This window comes from Balaenoptera acutorostrata, chromosome 2 (genome assembly GCF_949987535.1).
Source record: "Balaenoptera acutorostrata chromosome 2, mBalAcu1.1, whole genome shotgun sequence".
Lineage (NCBI taxonomy): Eukaryota > Metazoa > Chordata > Mammalia > Artiodactyla > Balaenopteridae > Balaenoptera > Balaenoptera acutorostrata.
Window position 1 is genome coordinate 125,992,094 of NC_080065.1, and position 23,056 is coordinate 126,015,149.

The 23,056-nt window shown below is 42.5% G+C and overlaps 3 protein-coding genes across 4 annotated transcripts in view; all 3 read left to right on the forward strand.

The window, feature by feature from the left end:
- Positions 1-244: 244 nt before the first annotated feature.
- The window catches only part of LOC103005898 (protocadherin alpha-2), a 128,555-nt gene continuing 105,743 nt past the window's right edge, over positions 245-23,056 (forward strand). Inside the window, 2 exon segments of the mRNA XM_007194112.3 lie at positions 245-2,534; positions 2,536-2,657. Coding sequence (XP_007194174.2) covers positions 264-2,534; positions 2,536-2,637 — 2,373 coding nt within the window. The 5' untranslated portion in view covers positions 245-263 and the 3' untranslated portion in view covers positions 2,638-2,657.
- The window catches only part of LOC103008617 (protocadherin alpha-C2), a 155,138-nt gene continuing 139,066 nt past the window's right edge, over positions 6,985-23,056 (forward strand). For both annotated transcript variants that reach the window (XM_057541362.1, XM_057541365.1), the window contains exon 1: positions 6,985-9,396. In XM_057541362.1, the coding sequence (XP_057397345.1) occupies positions 6,985-9,396 (2,412 nt within the window). The remainder of the gene's footprint in view (positions 9,397-23,056) is intronic.
- On the forward strand, positions 20,854-22,895 carry LOC103008329 (protocadherin alpha-5). Its single transcript, XM_007198400.2, is given in 6 exon segments — positions 20,854-21,265; positions 21,268-21,619; positions 21,621-21,759; positions 21,761-21,836; positions 21,839-22,129; positions 22,132-22,895. Coding segments are annotated over 6 exon segments (2,034 nt in total).

Here is a 23,056-nt window from a genome sequence, read left to right on the forward strand (position 1 = left end):
TGAAAGCTATCAGTAAACTTAAACTAGACAATTGTTTAATTTTTAATCTACAGAATAAATAGTAGAGCCTACATTTTGGCCACATGATGTCGCTGTCTACTACAGTGTATTCTGTAGGAAGAAAAATACCCAGGGCCCTATTGTCACTCCAGAGAGACAGAACAATAAGAGAAGCAGCAGGACTTGAGCAGAGACTAGAGGATAATATTTAAAATTTTGCAAAACATGATATTTTAATTTGATCAACTCGCTGAGTATTGGTGATGGTGTCTTCTAAGAGTAGGGGCGGAGAGGTCGGGTGTCTGCTACTCTCGCTTCTGCTCCTCGCTGCAGGGGAGGCCAGGAGCAGCCAGGTCCACTACTCCGTCCCCGAGGAGGCCAAACACGGCACCTTCGTGGGCCGCATCGCCCAGGACCTGGGGCTGGAGCTGGCGGAGCTGGTGCCGCGCCTGTTCCGGGTGGCATCCAAAGGCCGCGGGGACCTTCTGGAGGTAAATCTGCAGAATGGCATTTTGTTTGTGAATTCTCGGATCGACCGGGAGGAGCTGTGCGGGCGGAGCGCGGAGTGCAGCATCCACCTGGAGGTGATCGTGGACCGGCCGCTGCAGGTGTTCCATGTGGCGGTGGAGGTGAAGGACATTAACGACAATCCGCCAGTATTTCCAGTGACAGTAAAGACTATCCGGTTTCACGAATCGAGGCTGCTTGACTCGCGGTTTCCTCTAGAGGGGGCGTTTGATGCAGATGTCGGAGTAAATGCTCTTCTCTCCTACAAGCTCAGCTCCAGTGAGTTTTTCTTTCTAGATATACAGACAAATGATGAACTAAGCCAGTCTTTGTCTCTTGTGCTGAGGAAATCTCTGGACAGAGAGGAAACTGCCGAGATTAATTTGTTACTGGTGGCTACTGATAGGGGCAAACCTGAGCTCACAGGCACCGTTCAACTGCTTATTAAGGTATTAGATGTGAATGACAACGAACCTACTTTTGACCAATCAGTTTACAAAGTACAGTTGTTAGAGAACATCGCAAACGGATCCTTGGTGATTAAATTAAATTCTTCTGATGCAGATGAAGGATCAAACAGCGAGATTGTGTATTCATTTAGTGGTGATGTGTCCCCCAATATAAAGACCAAGTTCAAAATAGATCCCAGCTCAGGGGAAATCAGAACTAAGGGACAATTAGATTATGAGGAAGTGAAATCTTATGAGATACAAGTCATTGCCTATGACAACGGGACTCCACCAATGTCTGGGCACTGTAAAATTTCAGTAAAACTTGTGGACATCAATGATAACACACCAGAAGTCTCAATCACGTCTCTTTCACTTCCCATCCGAGAGGATGCTCCGCTGGGAACAGTCATCGCCCTCATCACAGTGTCTGACCGCGACTCCGGTGCCAACGGGCAGGTGACCTGCACCCTGACCCACCATGACTCCTTCAAACTGGTGTCCACCTTCAAGAATTACTATTCGCTGGTGTTGGACAGCGCCCTGGATCGCGAGAACCTGGCGAACTATGAGGTGGGGGTGACCGCGAGGGACGGGGGCTCGCCTTCCCTGTCGACAACGGCCAGCGTGTTCGTGGAGGTGTCCGACGTGAACGACAACGCGCCCGCGTTCGCGCAGCCCGAGTACACGGTGTTGGTGAAGGAGAACAATCCGCCCGGCTGCCACATCTTCACGGTGACGGCGCGGGACGCGGACGCGCAGGACAACGCGCTGGTGTCCTACTCGCTGGTGGAGCGGCGGGTGGGCGAGCGAGCGCTGTCGAGCTACGTGTCGGTGCACGCGGAGAGCGGCAAGGTGTACGCGCTGCAGCCGCTGGACCACGAGGAGCTGGAGCTGCTGCAGTTCCAGGTGAGCGCGCGCGACGCGGGCGTGCCGCCTCTGGGCAGCAACGTGACGCTGCAGGTGTTCGTGCTGGACGAGAACGACAACGCGCCCGCGCTGCTGCTGCCCGGGCCGGGCGGCGGGGCGGGCGCACTGAGCCAGCGGGTGGCTCGGTCGGTGGGCGCGGGCCACGTGGTGGCGAAAGTGCGCGCGGTGGACGCGGACTCGGGCTACAACGCGTGGCTGTCGTACGAGCTGCAGCCGGCGGCGAGTGGCGCGCGCAGCCCGTTCCGCGTGGGGCTGTACACGGGCGAGATCAGCACGACGCGCGCCCTGGACGAGGCGGACGCGCTGCGCCAGCGCCTGCTGGTGCTGGTGAAGGACCACGGCGAGCCGGCGCTGACGGCCACGGCCACCGTGCTGCTGTCGCTGGAGGACAGCGGCCAGGCGCCCAAGGCCTCTTCGCGGGCGTCGACGGGCGCCGCTGGCGCGGAGGCCGCTCTGGTGGACGTGAACGTGTACCTGATCATCGCCATCTGCGCGGTGTCCAGCCTGTTGGTGCTCACGCTGCTGCTGTACACGGCGCTGCGGTGCTCGGCGCCGCCCAGCGAGGGCGCGTGCGGGCCCGGGAAGCCCACGCTGGTGTGCTCCAGCGCGGTGGGGAGCTGGTCTTACTCGCAGCAGAGGCGGCAGCGGGTGTGCTCTGGGGAGGGGCCGCCCAAGGCCGACCTCATGGCCTTCAGCCCATGTCTCTCACCCGGCCCCATTAGTGGGGATAGAGAAGAGCAGCTGGATGTGAAGGTTGATCTTCCTGCTAAAGTGAGTAATTTTTAAAAATCCTTTCAAAAATGTCTTTGTTTTTAATTCTCAACGTTACTACTCCTTTGGAAACATTTTAGCAGTTAATTAGTCTTGTTGCGGTCAATAGAGTCTTCAAGGTACTGGTTTTGTGGTTAAAATGTTTGAATTTCTTGTGACTAAAGGCTTTGAACCGAATCAGCAATAAGTGGTAAGACCCATACTTGCAGGTTTTTACAAGTCGCTGTAGAATTATTTTATTGCTAAAAATCTGGATAGAAACTAAATATATTTTCCAGGGTAAATTGAATTGATTAGAATATTTGACTTAAACTGTGGTGTGCTAATACCTCCACAATGCTTCAGTAAATTATGACACTTTTTATTGGAAATTCCTACTAGATGTTAGTCCAAATGTCACTGGCGCACTTTCTTTTTATTATGCTTTTACATATTCAGTTTCAAATATTAGTTTATTAAGCCTGTTGCCTCCTATAGAGCCTCTTTTACTCACTTATCCATTTATCTGTATTCTCAGTTCCTCCTTTCTACTTGAACATGAGTGTTTTAATTTTTGTGCTCACATTTGAGAATACTGTGTATTGTTGCTAGTTTTCCAATTGGGTAAAAAAAAAACTAGAATAATAAATTTATTGCTTTTAGAATTGTATCATTTTCTATCTTCTGTTTCTCACTACTTTTTATTAGTAAGCATTAAGAAATCAATAGGAAGTGAAATTTTAATACTCTCTTTAGTATATCATCATTTAGAAAATATTGCTTTTGAAAGAATATTATTAACTTGTTAAGAAATATTATTTTCTATCTGAACAGTGTAGAGAAAAATACTGTATATCTCATTTTAAAACTATTCAGTTAGCACAACTTATTTATTATTAACCTCTTTTACATGCAGCATTAATGATGCTAATGTCCAAAAAGTTCAATAAGTCAATGTTATTACTGGTGACCCTCCTCTGAATACCAACCTATTAATGTGTGTCATGTAGCAAGTACAAAGTTCCAAATAACTAGAAGTGAAATTATTTTCCATTCATTTCCCTATTTGGTATTTGGTCAGTTCCCCTAGTAAATAGTTCGTCTCGCATTGAAGTTTCTTTGCCAGTGGAAACCAAAGCTTAGGTATGTTAGTGACTGGAGAATGGGCGAGTATTCTAAACCATTAGAGACAAAAATGAAGATACCAACTTTGCTCCAGTGTATTCCATTCTAATTGTGTGGAATACTTTTCCACACAAGTTATGTACTACAACTTCCTACTTCCTTGTTCAAGTTTCCTTGGTGAAACCTGGTTAATACTCAGTGACATTGTGGGATAGGCCAACATATAAAATAGATAGTCCTCCTTTTTTCCACTTCCATTTCCTCTTTCTGGCACTGTCCTTCGTGGCCTCCTGTCCATCAAGTATGAGCCACAGCATGTCCAACCTCAGTTCACTATTTTATTAGGTATCATTTTCATCCTATTGTGAATAATAGGGCCATCCAGAGTTCTCGTCTTCCAGGATGTGGGACTTCAGTCTTCAAATCCATCTCCCCTCTTCAATTTTTTTTTTTGAGTACAAATGGGCATATAGTTTTATTTTTTATTTTTAAAATAAATTTATTTATTTATTATTTTTGGTTGCGTTGGGTCTTCGTTGCTGTGCGTGGGCTTTCTCTAGTTGCAGCGAGCGGGGGCTACTCTTCCTTACAGTGTGCGGGCTTCTCATTATGGTGGCTTCTCTTGTTGCGGAGCACGCTGTGCTCTAGACGTGCGGGCTTCAGTAGTTGTGGCACGTTGGCTCAGTAGTTGTGGCTCACAGGCTCTAGAGCGCAGGCTCAGTAGTTGTGGTGCACAGGCTTAGTTGCTCCCCGGATCAGGGCCCGAACCCTTGTCCCTGCATTGGCAGGTGGATTCTTTTTTTTTTTTTTTTTAATTTTTATTTATTTATTTATTTATTTATTTATGGCTGTGTTGGGTCTTCGTTTCTGTGTGAGGGCTTTTTCTAGTTGTGGCAAGCGGGGGCCACTCTTCATCGTGGTGCGCGGGCTTCTCACTATCGCGGCCTCTCTTATTGCGGAGCACAGGCTCCAGACGCGCAGGCTCAGTAATTGTGGCTCACGGGCCCAGTTGCTCCGTGGCATGTGGGATCTTCCCAGCCCAGGGCTCGAACCCGTGTCCCCTGCATTGGCAGGCAGGTTCTCAACCACTGCGCCACCAGGGAAGTCCCGGCAGGTGGATTCTTAACCACTGTGCCACCAGGGAAGTCCTCCTCTTCAACTTCTTGACTAATGTGATTCTCAGCTAATAAGACATTTTAAAGACTTTTGAGTTTTTCCCTTTAGAGATGTGTTGTCTCTATACCCGGTAAATAGTGAATAGTTCCCAAATAAATATCCTTTCTATTCTTTTGCATTCCTCATCTATGCATTTAATTACTTGCAAAATAAAGTAAATGGACAGGGAGTCCTTTTCACTTCCTTTCAGTGTGTTTGATACTAATCATTTTGCACAAATCTGCAGTTTGGGTACTGGAACAGTGAAACTACTTTGATTTATGTTTTAATTCAGAAAAAATGGGGGGGGGCAGTGTGGCTTTTCGTAGAATGGGAGCTTAGAGCTATTTTCACTAGATTGATTTTTTTTTTGTCTTAGACAACTATGGAGTAAGAGGTTTATGAACATAAAAGTCAAAGAAAGTTTTAAAATAGCTACCATCATGTCCTTCTATATTGTTTTTTGTGTGTCAGGAAAATATATTATGCTCTATTATTTGGGAATTCTTTATTGACCATTAGAACTATTAACGTCTCAAAGATCATGATTGCCAAGAACTGGAATGAAAACTAAGCTAAAATCCAGGTTTTCAATATGGAAATTGAAATATATCTTAAGTAGAGCAATGTCTAAGGAAAATATTTTTGTATCTCTGGAAAATTATAGAGGTTGCTGAGACATCATATTTCTTAACTAGCTACATGACCACCTTAATTTAATGCATTTTATTAAGCAATTGAAGAAAACCAAACCATTCTATAGAGTAAATGTTCAGCAAATACTCAGTAAGTATTCTGAGCTATTAAACTATTATAACACAAATATTCTCTTTAAAAGTTTATATTTCAAAAATGGAGGATTAGACACACATACCCAAATACCTAAAAAAGAGAAATTAATGTAATAAATGTCCCAAGTGATTTGATCTAGATGCTACAGTATAAAAGAAAATAAAGATGCCTGCTCAATTGGTTTAATCATGAAAGTCTTTGTTGGTCAAGGAAGTTTTAAATTGTTATATAATGGGGGAAACTGCTTTGAGAAGAGTTTGGAAATGATGGATATTACTTAGGCAGGGAATGAAATGAGTATATCTGTTTCATGAAAAATGTTATTGGAAGCAGGAAATTGTCCACTTTGACTGAAATATATGAGTGCTGTAGGAGAGAATAGAAGTTGAGGCATATTAGATCCTGGAGAACAAGCAAGTGTTTATAAACTGTAAGAGACAAAATGAGAATACCCATCTTGCTCATGGGAGGTGAATAGGTTCCAGTGAATAAAATCATCTGGAATACTTCCCAACACAAATTATATACCGAAACATCCTACTTCCTTGTTAAAGCTTCCTTGCCCACAGCAAGGAAGACCTTCAATTAAGTGCTGATGGTCTTTGCTTCCTTTTTCAAACATTTTTGAAATTCCCATTCAATGACTTATTTTGGAGATCAGAGTTTTCCTAGAGCTTAATTCTCTGAAATCTTCAACACCGGGAATGTAAAATCCAATGATGAAGAGTGTGTCATCATTAATAACTACCTTTCATCACTCTTAGGAACACACACACAAAAAAAACCTGTCGTGAATTTCCTAACCAACACTTTACCAATTGTATATTTGCAAAGTGCTATGTTAACTACAGTTGGGTCTCTGTAAATACTTAAAACTTCTATGAAAAAAGTATTTCCACTGAAGTGAAAGCTGCTCCTGTGGTGAAACTAAGGATCACAATCAATCAGTGGTGCAAAATGTGTATCTCAATGGTGCAAAATGTGTACCTCAGTAGTACAAAATGAGATTCTATTCTCCAAAGGCAGAATGGATGAAAGAATAATTAAGACTTAGAGTATGCATCTCCAGAATCTGTTACTTACGGTTTGGAGCCACATGATGTCGCTCTGTACCATAAAATTGATCCGATAGAGCGAGAAAGAAAGAAAAAAATCCCTCCTATTCTTATTGTAAAGAAGCTGCATCCACCATCCAGATGCTGAAAAATGGAGGATGCAGTGGGACTGGACTGAACAGTCAGGAGATATCTCTTCATTTTGAAACAAGACCCGCTTCATGAGAACAAAGCACTGCGGGCTTGAGATGGAGTTTTCCTGGGCAATCGGCCAGGAATACCGGAGTTTGCTGCTCTCACTTCTGTTCCTTTCAACCTGGAAGGCCGGGAGCGGCCAGGTCCGCTACTCCGTCCCGGAGGAGGCCAAACACGGCACCTTCGTGGGCCGCATCGCTCAGGACCTGGGGCTGGAGCTGGCGGAGCTGGTGCCGCGTCTGTTCCGGGTGGCGTCCAAAGGCCGCGGGGACCTTCTGGAGGTAAATCTGCAGAATGGCATTTTGTTTGTGAATTCTCGGATCGACCGGGAGGAGCTGTGCGGGCGGAGCGCGGAGTGCAGCATCCACCTGGAGGTGATCGTGGACAGGCCGCTGCAGGTGTTCCATGTGGAGGTGGAAGTAAAGGACATTAACGACAATCCTCCTGTGTTCCCGGGAACACAAAAGAATCTGTTCATGGCTGAATCCAGGCCGCTTGACTCTCGGTTTCCACTAGAGGGCGCTTCCGATGCAGACATTGGGGCCAACGCTCTGCTGACTTACACACTGAGCCCCAGTGAGTATTTCTCGCTGGAAAAACCATCCTATGAAGAGCGAGTAAAACGTCTTGGGTTAGTATTAAGGAAACCTTTAGACAGAGAAGAAGCCCCGGAGATTTTTTTAGTGCTTACCGCCTCTGATGGCGGCAAACCTGAGCTGACTGGCACCGTTCAGTTACTCGTCAAAGTGCTGGACGCCAACGACAACGCCCCAGTTTTCGACAGAACACTCTATGAAGTGAAATTACAGGAAAATGTTCCTAATGGAACGTTGGTAATTAAACTTAACGCCTCAGATTTAGACGAAGGCTTGAATGGGAATATTACATATTCATTCTCAACTGATATTTTACCAAATGTGAAATCCAAGTTCTACATAGATCCAATTACTGGAGAAATTATGGTAAAGGGATATATCGATTTTGAAGAAAGCAAATCCTATGAAATTCTTGTAGAGGGCATTGATAAGGGGCAGCCCCCACTCTCTGGCCATTGTACAGTTATGGTGGAAGTTGGCGACACCAATGATAATGTCCCAGTAATGGAATTCAAGTCCTTGTCCCTCCCAATTAGGGAAGACGCTCCAGTGGGCACCGTCATCGCCTTGATAAGTGTGTCCGACCTCGACTCCAGTGTCAATGGGCAGGTGACTTGCACCCTGTCGCCCAGTGTTCCCTTCAGGCTGGTGTCCACCTTCAAGAATTACTATTCATTGGTTCTGGACAGCGCCTTGGATCGCGAGAGTGTGGCGAACTATGAGGTGGGGGTGACCGCGAGGGACGGGGGCTCGCCTTCCCTGTCGGCCACAGCCAGCGTGTCCGTGGAGGTGTCCGACGTGAACGACAACACGCCCGCGTTCGCGCAGCCCGAGTACACGGTGTTGGTGAAGGAGAACAACCCGCCCGGCTGCCACATCTTCACGGTGTCGGCGCGGGACGCGGACGCGCAGGACAACGCGCTGGTGTCCTACTCGCTGGTGGAGCGGCGGGTGGGCGAGCGAGCGCTGTCGAGCTACGTGTCGGTGCACGCGGAGAGCGGCAAGGTGTACGCGCTGCAGCCGCTGGACCACGAGGAGCTGGAGCTGCTGCAGTTCCAGGTGAGCGCGCGCGACGCGGGCGTGCCGCCTCTGGGCAGCAACGTGACGCTGCAAGTGTTCGTGCTAGACGAGAACGACAACGCGCCCGCGCTGCTGCTGCCCGGGCCGGGCGGCGGGGCGGGAGCGCCGAGCCAGCGGGTGGCTCGGTCGATGGGCGCGGGCCACGTGGTGACGAAAGTGCGCGCGGTGGACGCGGACTCGGGCTACAACGCGTGGCTGTCGTACGAGCTGCAGCCGGCGGCGAGTGGCGCGCACAGCCCGTTCCGCGTGGGGCTGTACACGGGCGAGATCAGCACGACGCGCGCCCTGGACGAGGCGGACGCGCCGCGCCAGCGCCTGCTGGTGCTGGTGAAGGACCACGGCGAGCCGGCGCTGACGGCCACGGCCACCGTGCTGCTGTCGCTGGAGGACAGCGGCCAGGCGCCCAAGGCCTCTTCGCGGGCGTCGACGGGCGCCGCTGGCGCGGAGGCCGCTCTGGTGGATGTGAACGTGTACCTGATCATCGCCATCTGCGCGGTGTCCAGCCTGTTAGTGCTCACGCTGCTGCTGTACACGGCGCTGCGGTGCTCGGCGCCGCCCAGCGAGGGCGCGTGCGGGCCCGGGAAGCCCACGCTGGTGTGCTCCAGCGCGGTGGGGAGCTGGTCTTACTCGCAGCAGAGGCGGCAGCGGGTGTGCTCTGGGGAGGGGCCGCCCAAGGCAGATCTCATGGCCTTCAGCCCCAGTGTACCCGACTCTGGGGACAGAGAGGATCAGCAGCCAGCAACTGAGGACTGTCTTTCAAAGGTTAGTTTATAAATACCCTTTATTTACTCTGAAGTCTCATATTCTTTAATTTTTTAAAATTTATTTATTTATTTTTGGCTGCATTTGGTCTTCGTTGCTGCACGCGGGCTTTCTCTAGTTGCGGCGAGCGGGGTTTACTCTTCGTTGCGGTGCGCGAGCTTCTCATTGCGGTGCCTTCTCTTGTTGCGGAGCCCGGGCTCTAGGCACGCGGGCTTCAGTAGTTGTGGCACACAGGCTCAGTAGTTGTGGCTCGCGGGCTCTAGAACACAGGCTCAGTAGTTGTAGCGACCGGGCTTACCTGCTCCGTGGCATGTGGGATCTTTCCGGACCAAGGCTCCAACCCGTGTTCCCCTCACTGGCAGGCGGATTCTTAACCACTGCGCCACCAGGGAAGTCCCTCATATTCTTTAATTCTATCAATTTCTTCTTAATTAAAAAAATTCTCAGAACCAAATTTCTCTGAATTAAGTGCTTACTTCTTACATACCTTTTTAAACTAAAATCTTTTAGAATTACAGGACACTAAGGCAATACATGTTGTTTTGTTTTTATTCTTCACTATTCAATGCATATTATAACTAGTGTTATAAATTTTGTGGTTACTATCTTCACCTACTTGTTTTCAGTTGTAATCTGCTTTTAGAGAGCATTTTCTTGTTATTTGCTCATAATACACTGAAAAGTGCACAGAATGAATATTATAGCTCTATCAGCTACTTGGAAGTGAAAACTTCTATTACCTCCACTCCAGAAGCCACTCAAATGCACCTCCCAAATATCTTTCCCCTCTTTCTCCCCCAAATGTAGCCACAGTTTTAACTTTATAAATGATTTTGACCTGTTTCCTAAATTTTATCTAAATGGAATTGCACAAAATGTGTTATGTGTGTGCATGTGTTTGTGTGTTCTTCGTATTTATCATTCACCATTCTATGGAATCATCCATATTGCCATATGTACTTGGAGTTCATTTAATTTATTAAGTTCTCTGGTACTTTGTTTTATGAATAGGGTGTGAGTTATTTGTTCCACTCGAGAATTTTACATTATTTCTCTTTATGTCTATTTCACATATTTCTGCCATCAATATATTTGTAACATTTTCAATGTCCCTGTACACACTTTTCTCTATTATTTAGCTAGGATCGAGATTAGTGGAACATAAACTATGTACATATCTTCTTTAATTGATAATGTCAATCAGTTTCACCAAATGCTTTTACCTGTTCACACTCATGCTAGCACTGTATGAATTCCTATTCTTCTTCATCTCCACAACTTGGCATTGTTAGTTTATTTATATTGTTGCCATTTTGCTGGTTGTGTTTATGTTTCTTTTCTTTTTTTAAAAAAACAGGTTTTTTGGTTCTATGTTTATTTATTTATTTTATTTATGGCTGTGTTGGGTCTTCGCTTCTGTGCGAGGGCTCTCCCCAGTTGAGGCAAGCGGGGGCCACTCCTCATCGCGGTGCGCGGGCCTCTCACTATCGCGGCCTCTCTCGTTGGGGAGCACATGCTCCAGACGCGCAGGCTCAGTAATTGTGGCTCACGGGCCCAGTTGCTCCGCGCCATGTGGGATCTTCCCAGACCAACGCCTGAACCCGTGTTCCCTGCATAGGCAGGCAGACTCTCAACCACTGCGCCACCAGGGAAGCCCTGTTTATGTTTCTTGATTTGTAATTGAGGTTGAACACCTTTTGGTGTTATTATTATTGACCATTTTTAGATCCTATTTTGTGCAGTAGCTGTTCAAGTCTCCTACCTACTTTTCCTATTCTGTTGTATTCTTCTACTGCTTTTTGAAAATTTTCATATTCTGGATATAACCCCTTTCTTGATTTTGCACTCTTCTACACTGTGACTTGCCTTTTCATTCTTTTGTCCTTTGGTGAATAGAAATTTTTTATTTTAGTTAAGTTCAATTTATCATTCTTTTCTTCTTGATTCTGTTCCATGAAGATAATTTCTTGTGGTGTCTTTTGTTTAATTGGTCACATTACATATACAATCCATTTTGAATTTTTTGTCTTTTTTGGGACATAAGGGTCAAGATTAATTTTCCCCAAGGATATTCAACTGAAGCAAGACCACTTGAAAAAGATGAGTTCCACATGTTTTATAAAACAGTTTTCTGTTATATAACCATGGTCTTTTTGTTGTTATTGTTGTTGTAATCTATTTGACTTTTTTTTCATTAATGTCATGTTGCCTCTTTCATTTCCACTTAAATTTGTATATAAATTCCATAAAAACAACTCAGTGAGGTTTTGATTTGGATTGCATCATATCTACTGAGAAACGTGAAACTAGTTGACATCTTTACAATAATGTCATTCAGTTCATGAGCATGCTCTATTTATCTAAATAACCTGTAATGGTTCTTAATATTTATTTTATAGTTTTCTGTGTGGAGGTCCTATATATACACCTTTCATTAGATTTATTCTTAGATAATTGTCATTTGTGATCATTATAAATATCAGCTTTAAGCTAAAATTTTTTTCTGTTTACTAATGGTACATATGAAAATATTTTGTATTTTTGTATTGACGTGTTATTCAGCTAAGTTGCTAAAATAATTTATTAATTCTAATAATTTGTCTATAGGTGCTTTGTATTTTTGGATATAGACAATCATTCTATCAGAAAATATTGAGAGTTGTATTTTTTCCTTTCCAATCCTTATATCTTTTATATCTTTAGTATGCTTTATGGCATTGGGTAGGACCACTAGTACTCTGTTAAACCGAACTGGCAATAGTGGACATTCTTGTCTATTTATGAGCTCTAAATGAAAGGTTTCAATAATTTATTATTAATTATGTTTGCTGTAGGTTTAAAAAAATTATTAAAAATTCCCTTCTAGGGCTTCCCTGGTGGCGCAGTGGTTGAGAATCTGCCTGCTAATGCAGGGGACACGGGTTCTAGCCCTGGTCTGGGAAGATCCCACATGCCACGGAGCAGCTGGGCCCGTGAGCCACAACTACTGAGCCTGCGCGTCTGGAGCCTGTGCCCCGCAACGGGAGGGGCCGCGATAGTGAGAGGCCCGCGCAGCGCGATGAAGAGCGGTCCCTGCACCGCGATGAAGAGTGGCCCCCACTTGCCGTAACTAGAGAAAAGCCCTCGCAAGAACCGAAGACCCAACACAGCCAAAAATAAAGAAATAAATAAATAAAGTAGCTATAAAAAAATTAAAAAAAAAATTCCCTTCTAGTCTTCCTTCTTTTTTGTCTTCATTTGGATTAGTATATTATAATTATTTCATTTTCTCCTGAATTATCTTTTTAGTTACACATTCTTTTACTAATTTCTTTATTGATTTCCTGGATACTATAACAAACATCATTGACTTGTTTAGTATAGATTAAATTAATACTTTTACCACTTACAGACAATGCTAGGACCTTGAATAATAACTCCATTTACTTGCTTTCACTTTTTCTTTTAGCGTTATGCCTTTCAATTATACATATACTCTAGGAACAGATTGCATTATTATTGTTATTGTATACAGTTACTTCTTTTAAAAATTAATTAATTAATTAATTAATTTTTGGCTGCGTTGGGTCTTTGTTGCTGCATGCAGGCTTTCTCTAGTTGCGGCCAGCAGGGGCTACACTTCATTATGTTGCGTGGGCTTTTCATTGTGGTGGCTTCTCTTGTTGTGGAGCGCAGGCTCTAGGTGCGCAGGCTTCAGTAGTTGTGGCACGTGGGCTTAGTTGTTCTGCAGCATGTGGGATCTTCCCGGACCAGGTCTTGAACCTGTGTCCCCTGTATTGGCAGGCGGATTCTTAACCACTGTGCCACCAGGGAAGTCCCTACAGTTACTTTTTTTTGTTTCTTTCTGGGATCTTTTTCCTTATGAAGAAATTCTTTAATATTTCTTTTAGTGGTGGCAAAGAAATATTTAATCTATGGAATATGAGAAATATGCTTATTTTGCCAGCACTTTTGAAGAATAGTTTTGCTGAATATTAAGTTATGGGTTGTAAGTTATTTTTCCCCGCAGTGCTTTCAGATGACATTCCATAGTATTTTGAGAAGATGGCTGTCAAGTTTATTGTTCAGCTAGTGTAACCTTTTTTTTCCCCTCTAGCTGCTTTGTAAAATTTTTCTTTGTTTTTGATTTTCAATGGCTTTATTATATGCTCAATTTTAGTTTTCTTTGGTTTTATCTTGTTTGCAGTTTTTAAAGCTTCTTGAATATGTGGCTTGATGTATTTCATCAGTATAGGAAAATTCCAGCAATCTGTCTTCGAATATTGCTTCTGCCTCATGCTTTTCTCTCTTTCTCTTCTGTAACTCACGGAATATGTGTGTTAAATCCTTTCACCATGAAGTAATTATACCACAATAAAGATGTTAAAAAAATCTTTTCACCCTATTTCTTACATCTTCTATGCCCTCTCTATTTTTTAAACATCACTTTTGGTCTCTATTACATGCTGTATATTTTATTCTGACCAATCATATACTTCAGCAAAATTCTCTTCTTATTATTAAATCATCAATTGAATCTAAACTTCAATTATGACTTTTTTTAACTTTAGGATTATAATTTCCCTTTAAAAATAGATTACAATTTTCTGGTGAAATTATTTATTATGTATTTATTTCAACACCTCAATCACAGTTTATTTGTGATCCGTCATATCATTGTAATAATTGGATCATCTGTGTGTCTTTTTTTTACTCATTTTTTTCTCATGATTCTCTTTCTTGGTAAGCCTGATAATTTTGTATTGAGTTCTGGGTATTGTACATAAGAAGCTGTAGTTGTTCTAGATGTAATTATATTCCTCTAGAAATGGATAAAGGACTTATAAATATCTGACAGATATGAGTTTAGAACATTTATGGAAAAGTTTGAATTGAGATAAATATTTTATCCCTTTTTCTTTTTTGTCTACTACAATGATGTCTGTCATTACAAATCTTATGAACATTTTATTTTTCTCTCTCCTACTGACACTCAAGTTCTATTTTGTACTCTCATACAAAGTAAAGTTAGTGGAATAAAGATTCTGTACTTTGTTTTAAACTCTTTTTCCTTCCTCCACTCCCCTTTCCTTGGTACATAAGAACCAAGCTTATTGAATTTATTACTCTTTAGTTACCCTCCCTTCTTCTTTCTTACCCTGGATACTTGCTAATGGTATAAGAATCTTGCATCTCACCAAGTTTCCACTCACTTGACCTAGGATTTTTTTTTGGTGGGGGGGATTTTTTTTTTATTCAAACAGAAAGTCACAAAAATTATAATCATCCTCATCAGTTCACTCAGTCCTATGTACTTAATTTTTTTTTCATCTTGATCTTTTGTTAGCACTTTTATGAATTCATCAGTTTTCCATTAGAGTTCTGAAAATGCTTATTCATTCAGTTCAGCAGTACAGTCAGTTACCAGAAACCTGTACTTGTCAGAGTCTTTTCCATGAATTCCTTGAAGGTGAAACCCTTTTATAGGAATATTTTTGCGAAAGCATCAGAGTACACCCAGAACTGTCTGTAAATGACAAAAGACTTAAAAATGACCACAGTTAAAGATTTGATGAAAGTTCATAATAATGCAATTGACAAGGAAATTTAGTTATTTCTTTTTTTTTTTTTAAACTTCATTTCTATTTTTTTTTTAATTTTATAGCTACTTTATTTATTTATTTATTTATTCTTGGCAGTGTTGGGTCTTCGGTTCGTGCGAGGGCTTTCTCTGGTTACGGCAAGCGGGGGCCACTCTTCATCGCGGTGCGGGGACCGCTCTTCATCGCGGTGCGCGGGCCTTTCACTATCGCGGCCCCTCCCGTTGCGGGGCACAGGCTCCAGACGCGCAGGCTCAGTAGCTGTGGCTCACGGGCCCAGCTGCTCCGTGGCATGTGGGATCCTCCCAGACCAGGGCTCGAACCCGTGTCCCCTGCATTAGTAGGCAGATTCTCAACCACTGCACCACCAGGGAAGCCCCTAGTTATTTCTGAGATATACATTTTAAAGTAATAATTAGAATTATGACCTATAACATTATACCAGAACATATAAGATTTTTAGAAATTTCATGTAATGTCTGAAACATTTATATTAACATATTTCCATACAAATAACCCAAAGAAAGTTTAGTATTAGTTGTTTTTTTTGTTTGTTTGTTTTTTTGTACTGCAGGTTCTTATAGTCATCAATTTTATACACATCAGTGTATACATGTCAATCCCAATCGCCCAATTCAGCACACCACCATCCCCACCCCACTGTGGTTTTCCCCCCCTGGTGTCCATAGGTTTGTTCTCTACATCTGTGTCTCAACTTCTGCCCTGCAAACTGGTTCATCTGTACCATTTTTCTAGGTTCCACATACATGCATTAATATACAATATTTGTTTTTCTCTTTCTGACTTACTTCACTCTGTATGACAGTCTCTAGATCCATCCACGTCTCAACAAATGACCCAATTTCGTTCCTTTTTATGGCTGAGTAATATTCCGTTGTATATATGTACCACAACTTCTTTATCCATTCGTCTGTCGATGGGCATTTAGGTTGCTTCCATGACCTGGCTATTGTAAATAGTGCTGCAGTGAACATTCAGGTGCATGCGTCTTTTCGAATTATGGTTTTCTCTGAGTATATGCCCAGTAGTGGGATTGCTGGATCATATGGTAATTCTATTTTTAATTTTTTAAGGAACCTCCATATTGTTCTCCATAGTGGCTGTATCAATTTACATTCCCACCAACAGTGCAAGAGGGTTCCCTTTTCTCCACACCCTCTCCAGCATTTGTTGTTTGTAGACTTTCTGATGATGCCCATTCTAACTGGTGTGAGGTGATACCTCATTGTAGTTTTGATTCACATTTCTCTAATAATTAGTGATGTTGAGCAGCTTTTCATGTGCTTCCTGGCCATCTGTATGTCTTCTTTGGAGAAATGTCTATTTAGGTCTTCTGCCCATTTTTGGATTGGGTTGTTTGTTTCTTTAATATTGAGCTGCATGAGCTGTTTATATATTTTGGAGATTAATCCTTTGTCCGTTGATTCATTTGCGAATATTTTCTCCCATTCTGAGGGTTGTCTTTTTGTCTTGTTTATGGTTTCCTTTGCTGTGCAAAAACTTTGAAGTTTCATTAGGTCCCATTTGTTTATTTTTGGTTTTATTTCCATTACTCTAGGAGGTAGATCAAAAAAGATCTTGCTCTGATTTATGTCAAAGAGTGTTCTTCCTATGTTTTCCTCTAAGAGTTTTATAGTGTCCAGTCTTACATTTAGGTCTCGAATCCATTTTGAGTTTATTTTTGTGTATGGTGTTAGGGAGTGTTTTAATTTCATTCTTTTACATGTAGCTGTCCAGTTTTCCCAGCACCACTTATTGAAGAGACTGTCTTTTCTCCATTGTATATCCTTGCCTCCTTTGTCATAGATTAGTTGACCACAGGTGCATGGGTTTATCTCTGGGCTTTCTATCTTGTTCCATTGATCTATGTTTCTGTTTTTGTGCCAGTACCATATTGTCTTGATTACTGTAGCTTTGTAGTATAGTCTGAAATCAGGAAGTCTGATTCCTCCAGCTCCATTTTTTTCCCTCAAGACTGCTTTGGCTCTTCGGGGTCTTTTGTGTCCCCATACAAATTTTAAGATGATTTGTTCTAGTTCTGTAAAAAATGCCACTGGTAATTTGATAGGGATTGCATTGAATCCGTAGATTGCTTTGGGTAGTATAGTCATTTTCACAACATTGATTCTTCCAATCCAAGAACATGGTATATCTCTCCATCTGTTGGTATCATCTTTAATTTCTTTCATCAGTGTCTTATAGTTTTCTGCATACAGGTCTTTTGTTTCCCTAGATAGGTTTATTCCTAGGTATTTTATTCTTTTTGTTGCAATGGTAAATGGGAGTGTTTCCATAATTTCTCTTTCAGATTTTTCATCAGTAGTGTATAGGAATGCAAGAGATTTCTGTGCATTAATTTTGTACCTTGACCTAGGATTTTAAAACTGGATATGACCTAAGAGATTGTCATTTCTCTCAATGTAATGATGACTAAACTGTGGCCTGGAGACAAAAATTTGCTTGAGACCACATGAATATTAATGTGAATGCATAGAATAGAACCAAAAGTACTTGAATTTAGCTCCATTGTCACTTTCCATTATTAAATGAGCTCATCTGGGAATAATGAAGACAAAAGGATTGTGAATAAAAGCTATGCTTAATTTAACTTACTTAGTCCCTCAGAGGTACTTTAAAATTACTCTCAGATTTTCTCAGAATGACTATATAGTATAGACATTTTAGCACAATATTTTGTAGGGAGTTTGAACGATTATAAAAGTAATGTAAAGATATGTACCATATGCATACAGTGTGTGGTCGTAGGATAAATTATTTTCCACATATAATTAATTTTTTTGTCAAATTTGATGCAAGTGCATAAACTGTTTATAAATCTTTAAAAGATTGCTTCAACTTCACCTGTTATAGCTCAACAGTGTGGTAGACCTGTATAATTTTCTACACATAGCAGAGAAATATAGATTATGAAAATTTTATTCTGGAGTTTTGTAGGAAATGAAAGATATCTAGACTTCAATGAAAAGTTAAAATTTCTCATGTACTATCTTCCTGAATGATTTCCAGTAAATTAAGCAGAGGCACCTCAAAATACTATCTGGTTTCCTTAATCAAAATTCATTGTCAGGAAAGGAGTCTTAGTTCTGCAGTGGGGCTTAAATATAACTGAAAAACTTCTAGAAACTATACAGTAATAAAGTAATCTATAATGTTCGATTGAAAGAATGGTTTGGAAAAAGATTTAAACAATCTTCTCTACCTATGGAGTCCTCTACGGAATTACAACTAGAGAGTCTATACTTGTTGAAAAAGTAACCTCCAAAAAAAGAGTTGAGCAATGAAAGACAAATGCAGGTGATAATTTTAAAACACTATATAATCTAACAGATTTGAGGACAGCTCAAATGTCAAGAGTCTTGTTTTCTCCTGTATATATTTACATGAAAAAAAATTACAAACTGAAAAAAGCATATGATACTATTGATGGCATTTTCTTCATTGAGTATATTTTTTAAAGTTTTAAATATTTACTGAAAATATTCTGTAAATTACTATGCATGTATTGTTAATACCACACCATCAATTGGATTTTAAGTACTTAATATTTAATTTTCTCAAAAGTAAATTTATTTATCGTGGTTTTGTAGGTTCATATCAATCATGGTTCCATAATAGAAGGTGAACCAACATTAACGGATGATATTTTCAACTCACATATTATCATTTTCTTTTTTATCATTGTATATTAAAATATTTTAAAATTATCATTATCAGTAACTGTTAGGTGAGTTGTCTTGAAAACTGATTACTGTTTAACTTCTTTAGTGTTTGGATGTTCTGAATGCCAAGGGGAAAGTCATGATAATAATGATAGTAAAAATCTTTCAGAAACTAAAGAGAATGATACATATACTATTAAAGATTATATCAGAAACAAATTCAGTAACTTTATCTTATGTCTTTACATTACTGTTTTGAATACTGAGAAGCAAATTAATTTCAATTGACTTTGTATTTTCTATTAATCTTATTTCTTTTCAATCTAAACTTCCCCCACATCCCACCCCCATGCTGCCCGACTTGTGGGATCTTAGTTCTGCAACCAGGGATTGAACCCAGGGCCACAGCAGTGAAAGTGCCAAGTCCTAACCACTGGACTGTCAGGGAAGTCCCAAAGCTATTCTTTACAGTACCATTTTTCCATATTTGTTTTATACATTGACGTAAAAATAATACTTCCAGTCGTACCTATGACTTATACCAAAATTAAAGAAATGTATTTGGAGTTTATGCTTTACATGTAAAGCATCAAGTAATAGAATTATTGATCTCCTGGCCCCTATTGTATTCACAAGCAAGGAAGATTTTGTAATATTTAAGGAATTCTAGGGAGTATATACATAAGTAGAATGTTAAATTTTTTTAAAAATTTAAAATTTTTGGCTGCATTGGGTCTTCATTGCTGTACATGGGCTTTCTCTAGTTGCAGCGAGCGGGGGCTACTCTTCGTTGCGGTGCGTGGGCTTCTCATTGTGGTGGCCTCTCTTGTTGCAGAGCATGGGCTCTAGGTGCGCGGGCTTCAGTATTTGTGGCACATGGGCTCAGTAGTTGTGGCTCGTGCGCTCTAGAGCGCAGGCTCAGTAGTTGCGGTGCACGGGCTTAGTTGCTCCGCGGCATGTGGGATCTTCCCGGACCAGGGCTCGAACCCGTGTCCTCTGCATTGGCAGGCGGATTCTTAAACATTGCGCCACCAGGGAAGCCTCTAAATATTTTTTAAGTGGAAAAATTGGTCCATTTTATATTGGCTGTATTTTTTAAGTGTAGTCCAAGTCCATAAAGCAAATAAACTGGAGAATTAAAAAGAGATGAAATTAGCACAGAGTTAACCTGGTAAATAGTGTGATTTCTTTCCATGTTTTAATTTCTACTGGAACTCAAAAATTTTATGGAGTAGTATATCTCACAAACAACATTAGGATTTTGATTTCTTTCATGAAAAATATATGTGCTTTCACAATTGATCTCAGTTGTGATTTATCAGTAATAGCAACTTGAAGAAATCCCTGTCTAGATGCATCTAATTTGCAAATAGTGTCATTTCCACATTACAGTTTTTGAGTTAACATTAAAAGTAAGTAGGTAATATAGAGAAAAATGAAAGAAATGGATTTTCAGTAATTTGAAAATCAGACTTCGAAATGGAACTCAGACAAGAATGCTATTCAAATAGTTTTAGTTACTTTGAAAATAATATCAACAAAAGCCAGTATTAAATACTGCAGATAGGAATATAAACTTGTTTTATGAGTAACATAAAGACTAGTATACAAACATCCCATCAAAATAGTAGAGAAAAAAATCAATAATTTTAGTAAGTAATATTTAAATATGGAAAGAAATGAAAAATCTAAAACTTTTAAAGTCAGGGATTATACAAACCCTAAATAGAATAGACCAATACAAATCATTCTAGTAAAGATTGGGCGTCACAACTTCGGTAGTATTGATTTTGCAATATTTTAATTAAAGTTGATACATTTTGTTAAAATTTTAGTGATATATTTGATTAGAGTAGGGGAAATAATACATAAGTCATTGAAATTGGGAAACATTTAACGGATGTAAGGTAAATAAAGCATAACAAAGTAAAATACTCCCCTTTCATCCACATCATGGCTCTGGAAACCACAAGTTTTTTTGGTTTGTTTGCTTTTAGCAACAAAGGAATACAGAGAGCTTATTTTCCTTAGAAAGGAAAAAAGCCACTCCATTTTTTTTCACTCTGCTGCTGAAACTCAAAAGGTGAGCAAATACAAAATTATATCAAATTGGGAGTTAAGTTTCCAAAAGCTATATGGTAGTGCAATAGACGTTTGAAAATTGCAACGAATTTGCGATGGTATATTCCCAGAGAAGAGGTCCGGGACCCCGGCGCCTGCTGCTCTCGCTTCTGCTCCTCGCAGCCTGGGAGGCTGGGAGAGGCCAGGTGCACTAGTCGGTCCCTGAGGAGGCCAAACACGGCACCGTCGTGGGCCACATCGCCCAGGACCTGGGGCTGGAGCTGGCGAAGCTGGTGCTGAGCCTGTTCCGGGTGGCATCCAAAGGCCGTAGGGACCTTCTGGAGGTAAATCTGCAGAATGGCATTTTGTTTGTGAATTCTTGGATCGACCGGGAGGAGCTGTGCGGGCGGAGCGCGGAGTGCAGCATCCACCTGGAGGTGCTCGTGGACCGGCCGCTGCAGGTGTTCCATGTGGAGGTGGAGATGAAGGACGTTAATGACAACCCCCCAAGGTTCTTGCGACAAGAACAAACACTATTTTAGAATCAAGAATAGCGCATTCTCGGTTTCCGCTAAAGGGTGCATCTGATATGGATATCGGAAGAAACGCAGAACTGAGATACAAGTTACAAGCTAATGAATATTTTGACTTGGATGTTAAAACAAATGAAGAGGAAACAAACTTTTTAGAGTTAGTTTTGAAGAAACCAGTAGGTAGGGAAGAAACGCAAGAACATCGTTTATTGCTGATTGCAATTGATGGAGGAAAACCTGAACTAACAGGTACAGTTCAGTTATTGATCAATGTATTGGATGCGAATGATGATGCCCCGGAATTTGATAAATCAATTTATAATGTCAGAATACTGGAAAATGCACCGAACTGCATGCCTGCTGAATGCCTCAGATGCAGATGAGAGCATTAATAAGGAAATAGTGTACCTCTTTAGTAATCTTGTTGTTGACAACGTAAAATCTAAATTTGTGATCAATGCTAATAGTGGGGATATAACAGTTCAGGGAAAGAAAACAGGATTATGAAGACTGTAATTTATATGAAATTAATATTGATGCTGTTGATAAAAGTCCATTCCCATTAACTGACACTGCAAAGTGATAGTGAAAATCCTGGATGAGAATGATAATACCCCAGAGATAGTCATAACATCCCTATCTCTGCCTATGCAAGAGGACGCCCAACTGGGCACTGTCATCGCCCTGATCAGTCTGTCAGACCACGACTCCGGTGCCAATGGGCAGGTGACTTGCACCCTGACGCCTCATGTCCCCTTCAAGCTGGTGTCCACCTTCAAGAATTACTATTCATTGGTTCTGGACAGCGCCTTGGATCGCGAAAGTGTGACGAACTATGAGGTGGTGGTGACTGCGAGGGACGGGGCTCGCCTTCGCTGTCGGCCACAGCCAGCATGTCCGTGGAGGTGTCCGACGTGAACGACAACGCGCCCGCGTTCGCGCAGCCCGAGTACACGGTGTTGGTGAAGAAGAACAATCCGCCCGGCTGCCACATCTTCATGGTGTCGGCGCGGGACGCGGACGCGCAGGAGAACGCGCTGGTGTCCTACTCGCTGGTGGAGCGGCGGGTGGGCGAGCGAGCGCTGTCGAGCTACGTGTCGGTGCACGCGCAGAGCGGCAAGGTGTACGCGCTGCAGCCGCTGGACCACGAGGAGCTGGAGCTGCTGCAGTTCCAGGTGAGCGCGCGCGACGCGGGCGTGCCGCCTCTGGGCAGCAACGTGACGCTGCAGGTGTTTGTGCTGGAGGAGAACGACAATGCGCCCGCGCTGCTGCTGCCCGGGCCGGGCGGCGGGGCGGGCGCACTGAGCCAGCGGGTGGCTCGGTCGGTGGGCGCGGGCCACGTGGTGGCGAAAGTGCGCGCGGTGGACGCGGACTCGGGCTACAACGCGTGGCTGTCGTACGAGCTGCAGCCGGCGGCGAGTGGCGCGCGCAGCCCGTTCCGCGTGGGGCTGTACACGGGCGAGATCAGCACGACGCGCGCCCTGGACGAGGCGGACGCGCCGCGCCAGCGCCTGCTGGTGCTGGTGAAGGACCACGGCGAGCCGGCGCTGACGGCCACGGCCACCGTGCTGCTGTCGCTGGAGGACAGCGGCCAGGCGCCCAAGGCCTCCTCTTGTTCCCCATAGACTATCCATTATTTGAGTATTTTTATTACACATATTGAATTAATTTTTTCAGTAATATTTGTGCATTGAATGACTCTTTCAAGTCTGTTTAAATGTTGGCCTTGGCATACTAATGGTGAATTTGATATTTATAATTAAAATATTTTAGCTCTAGTGGCTTC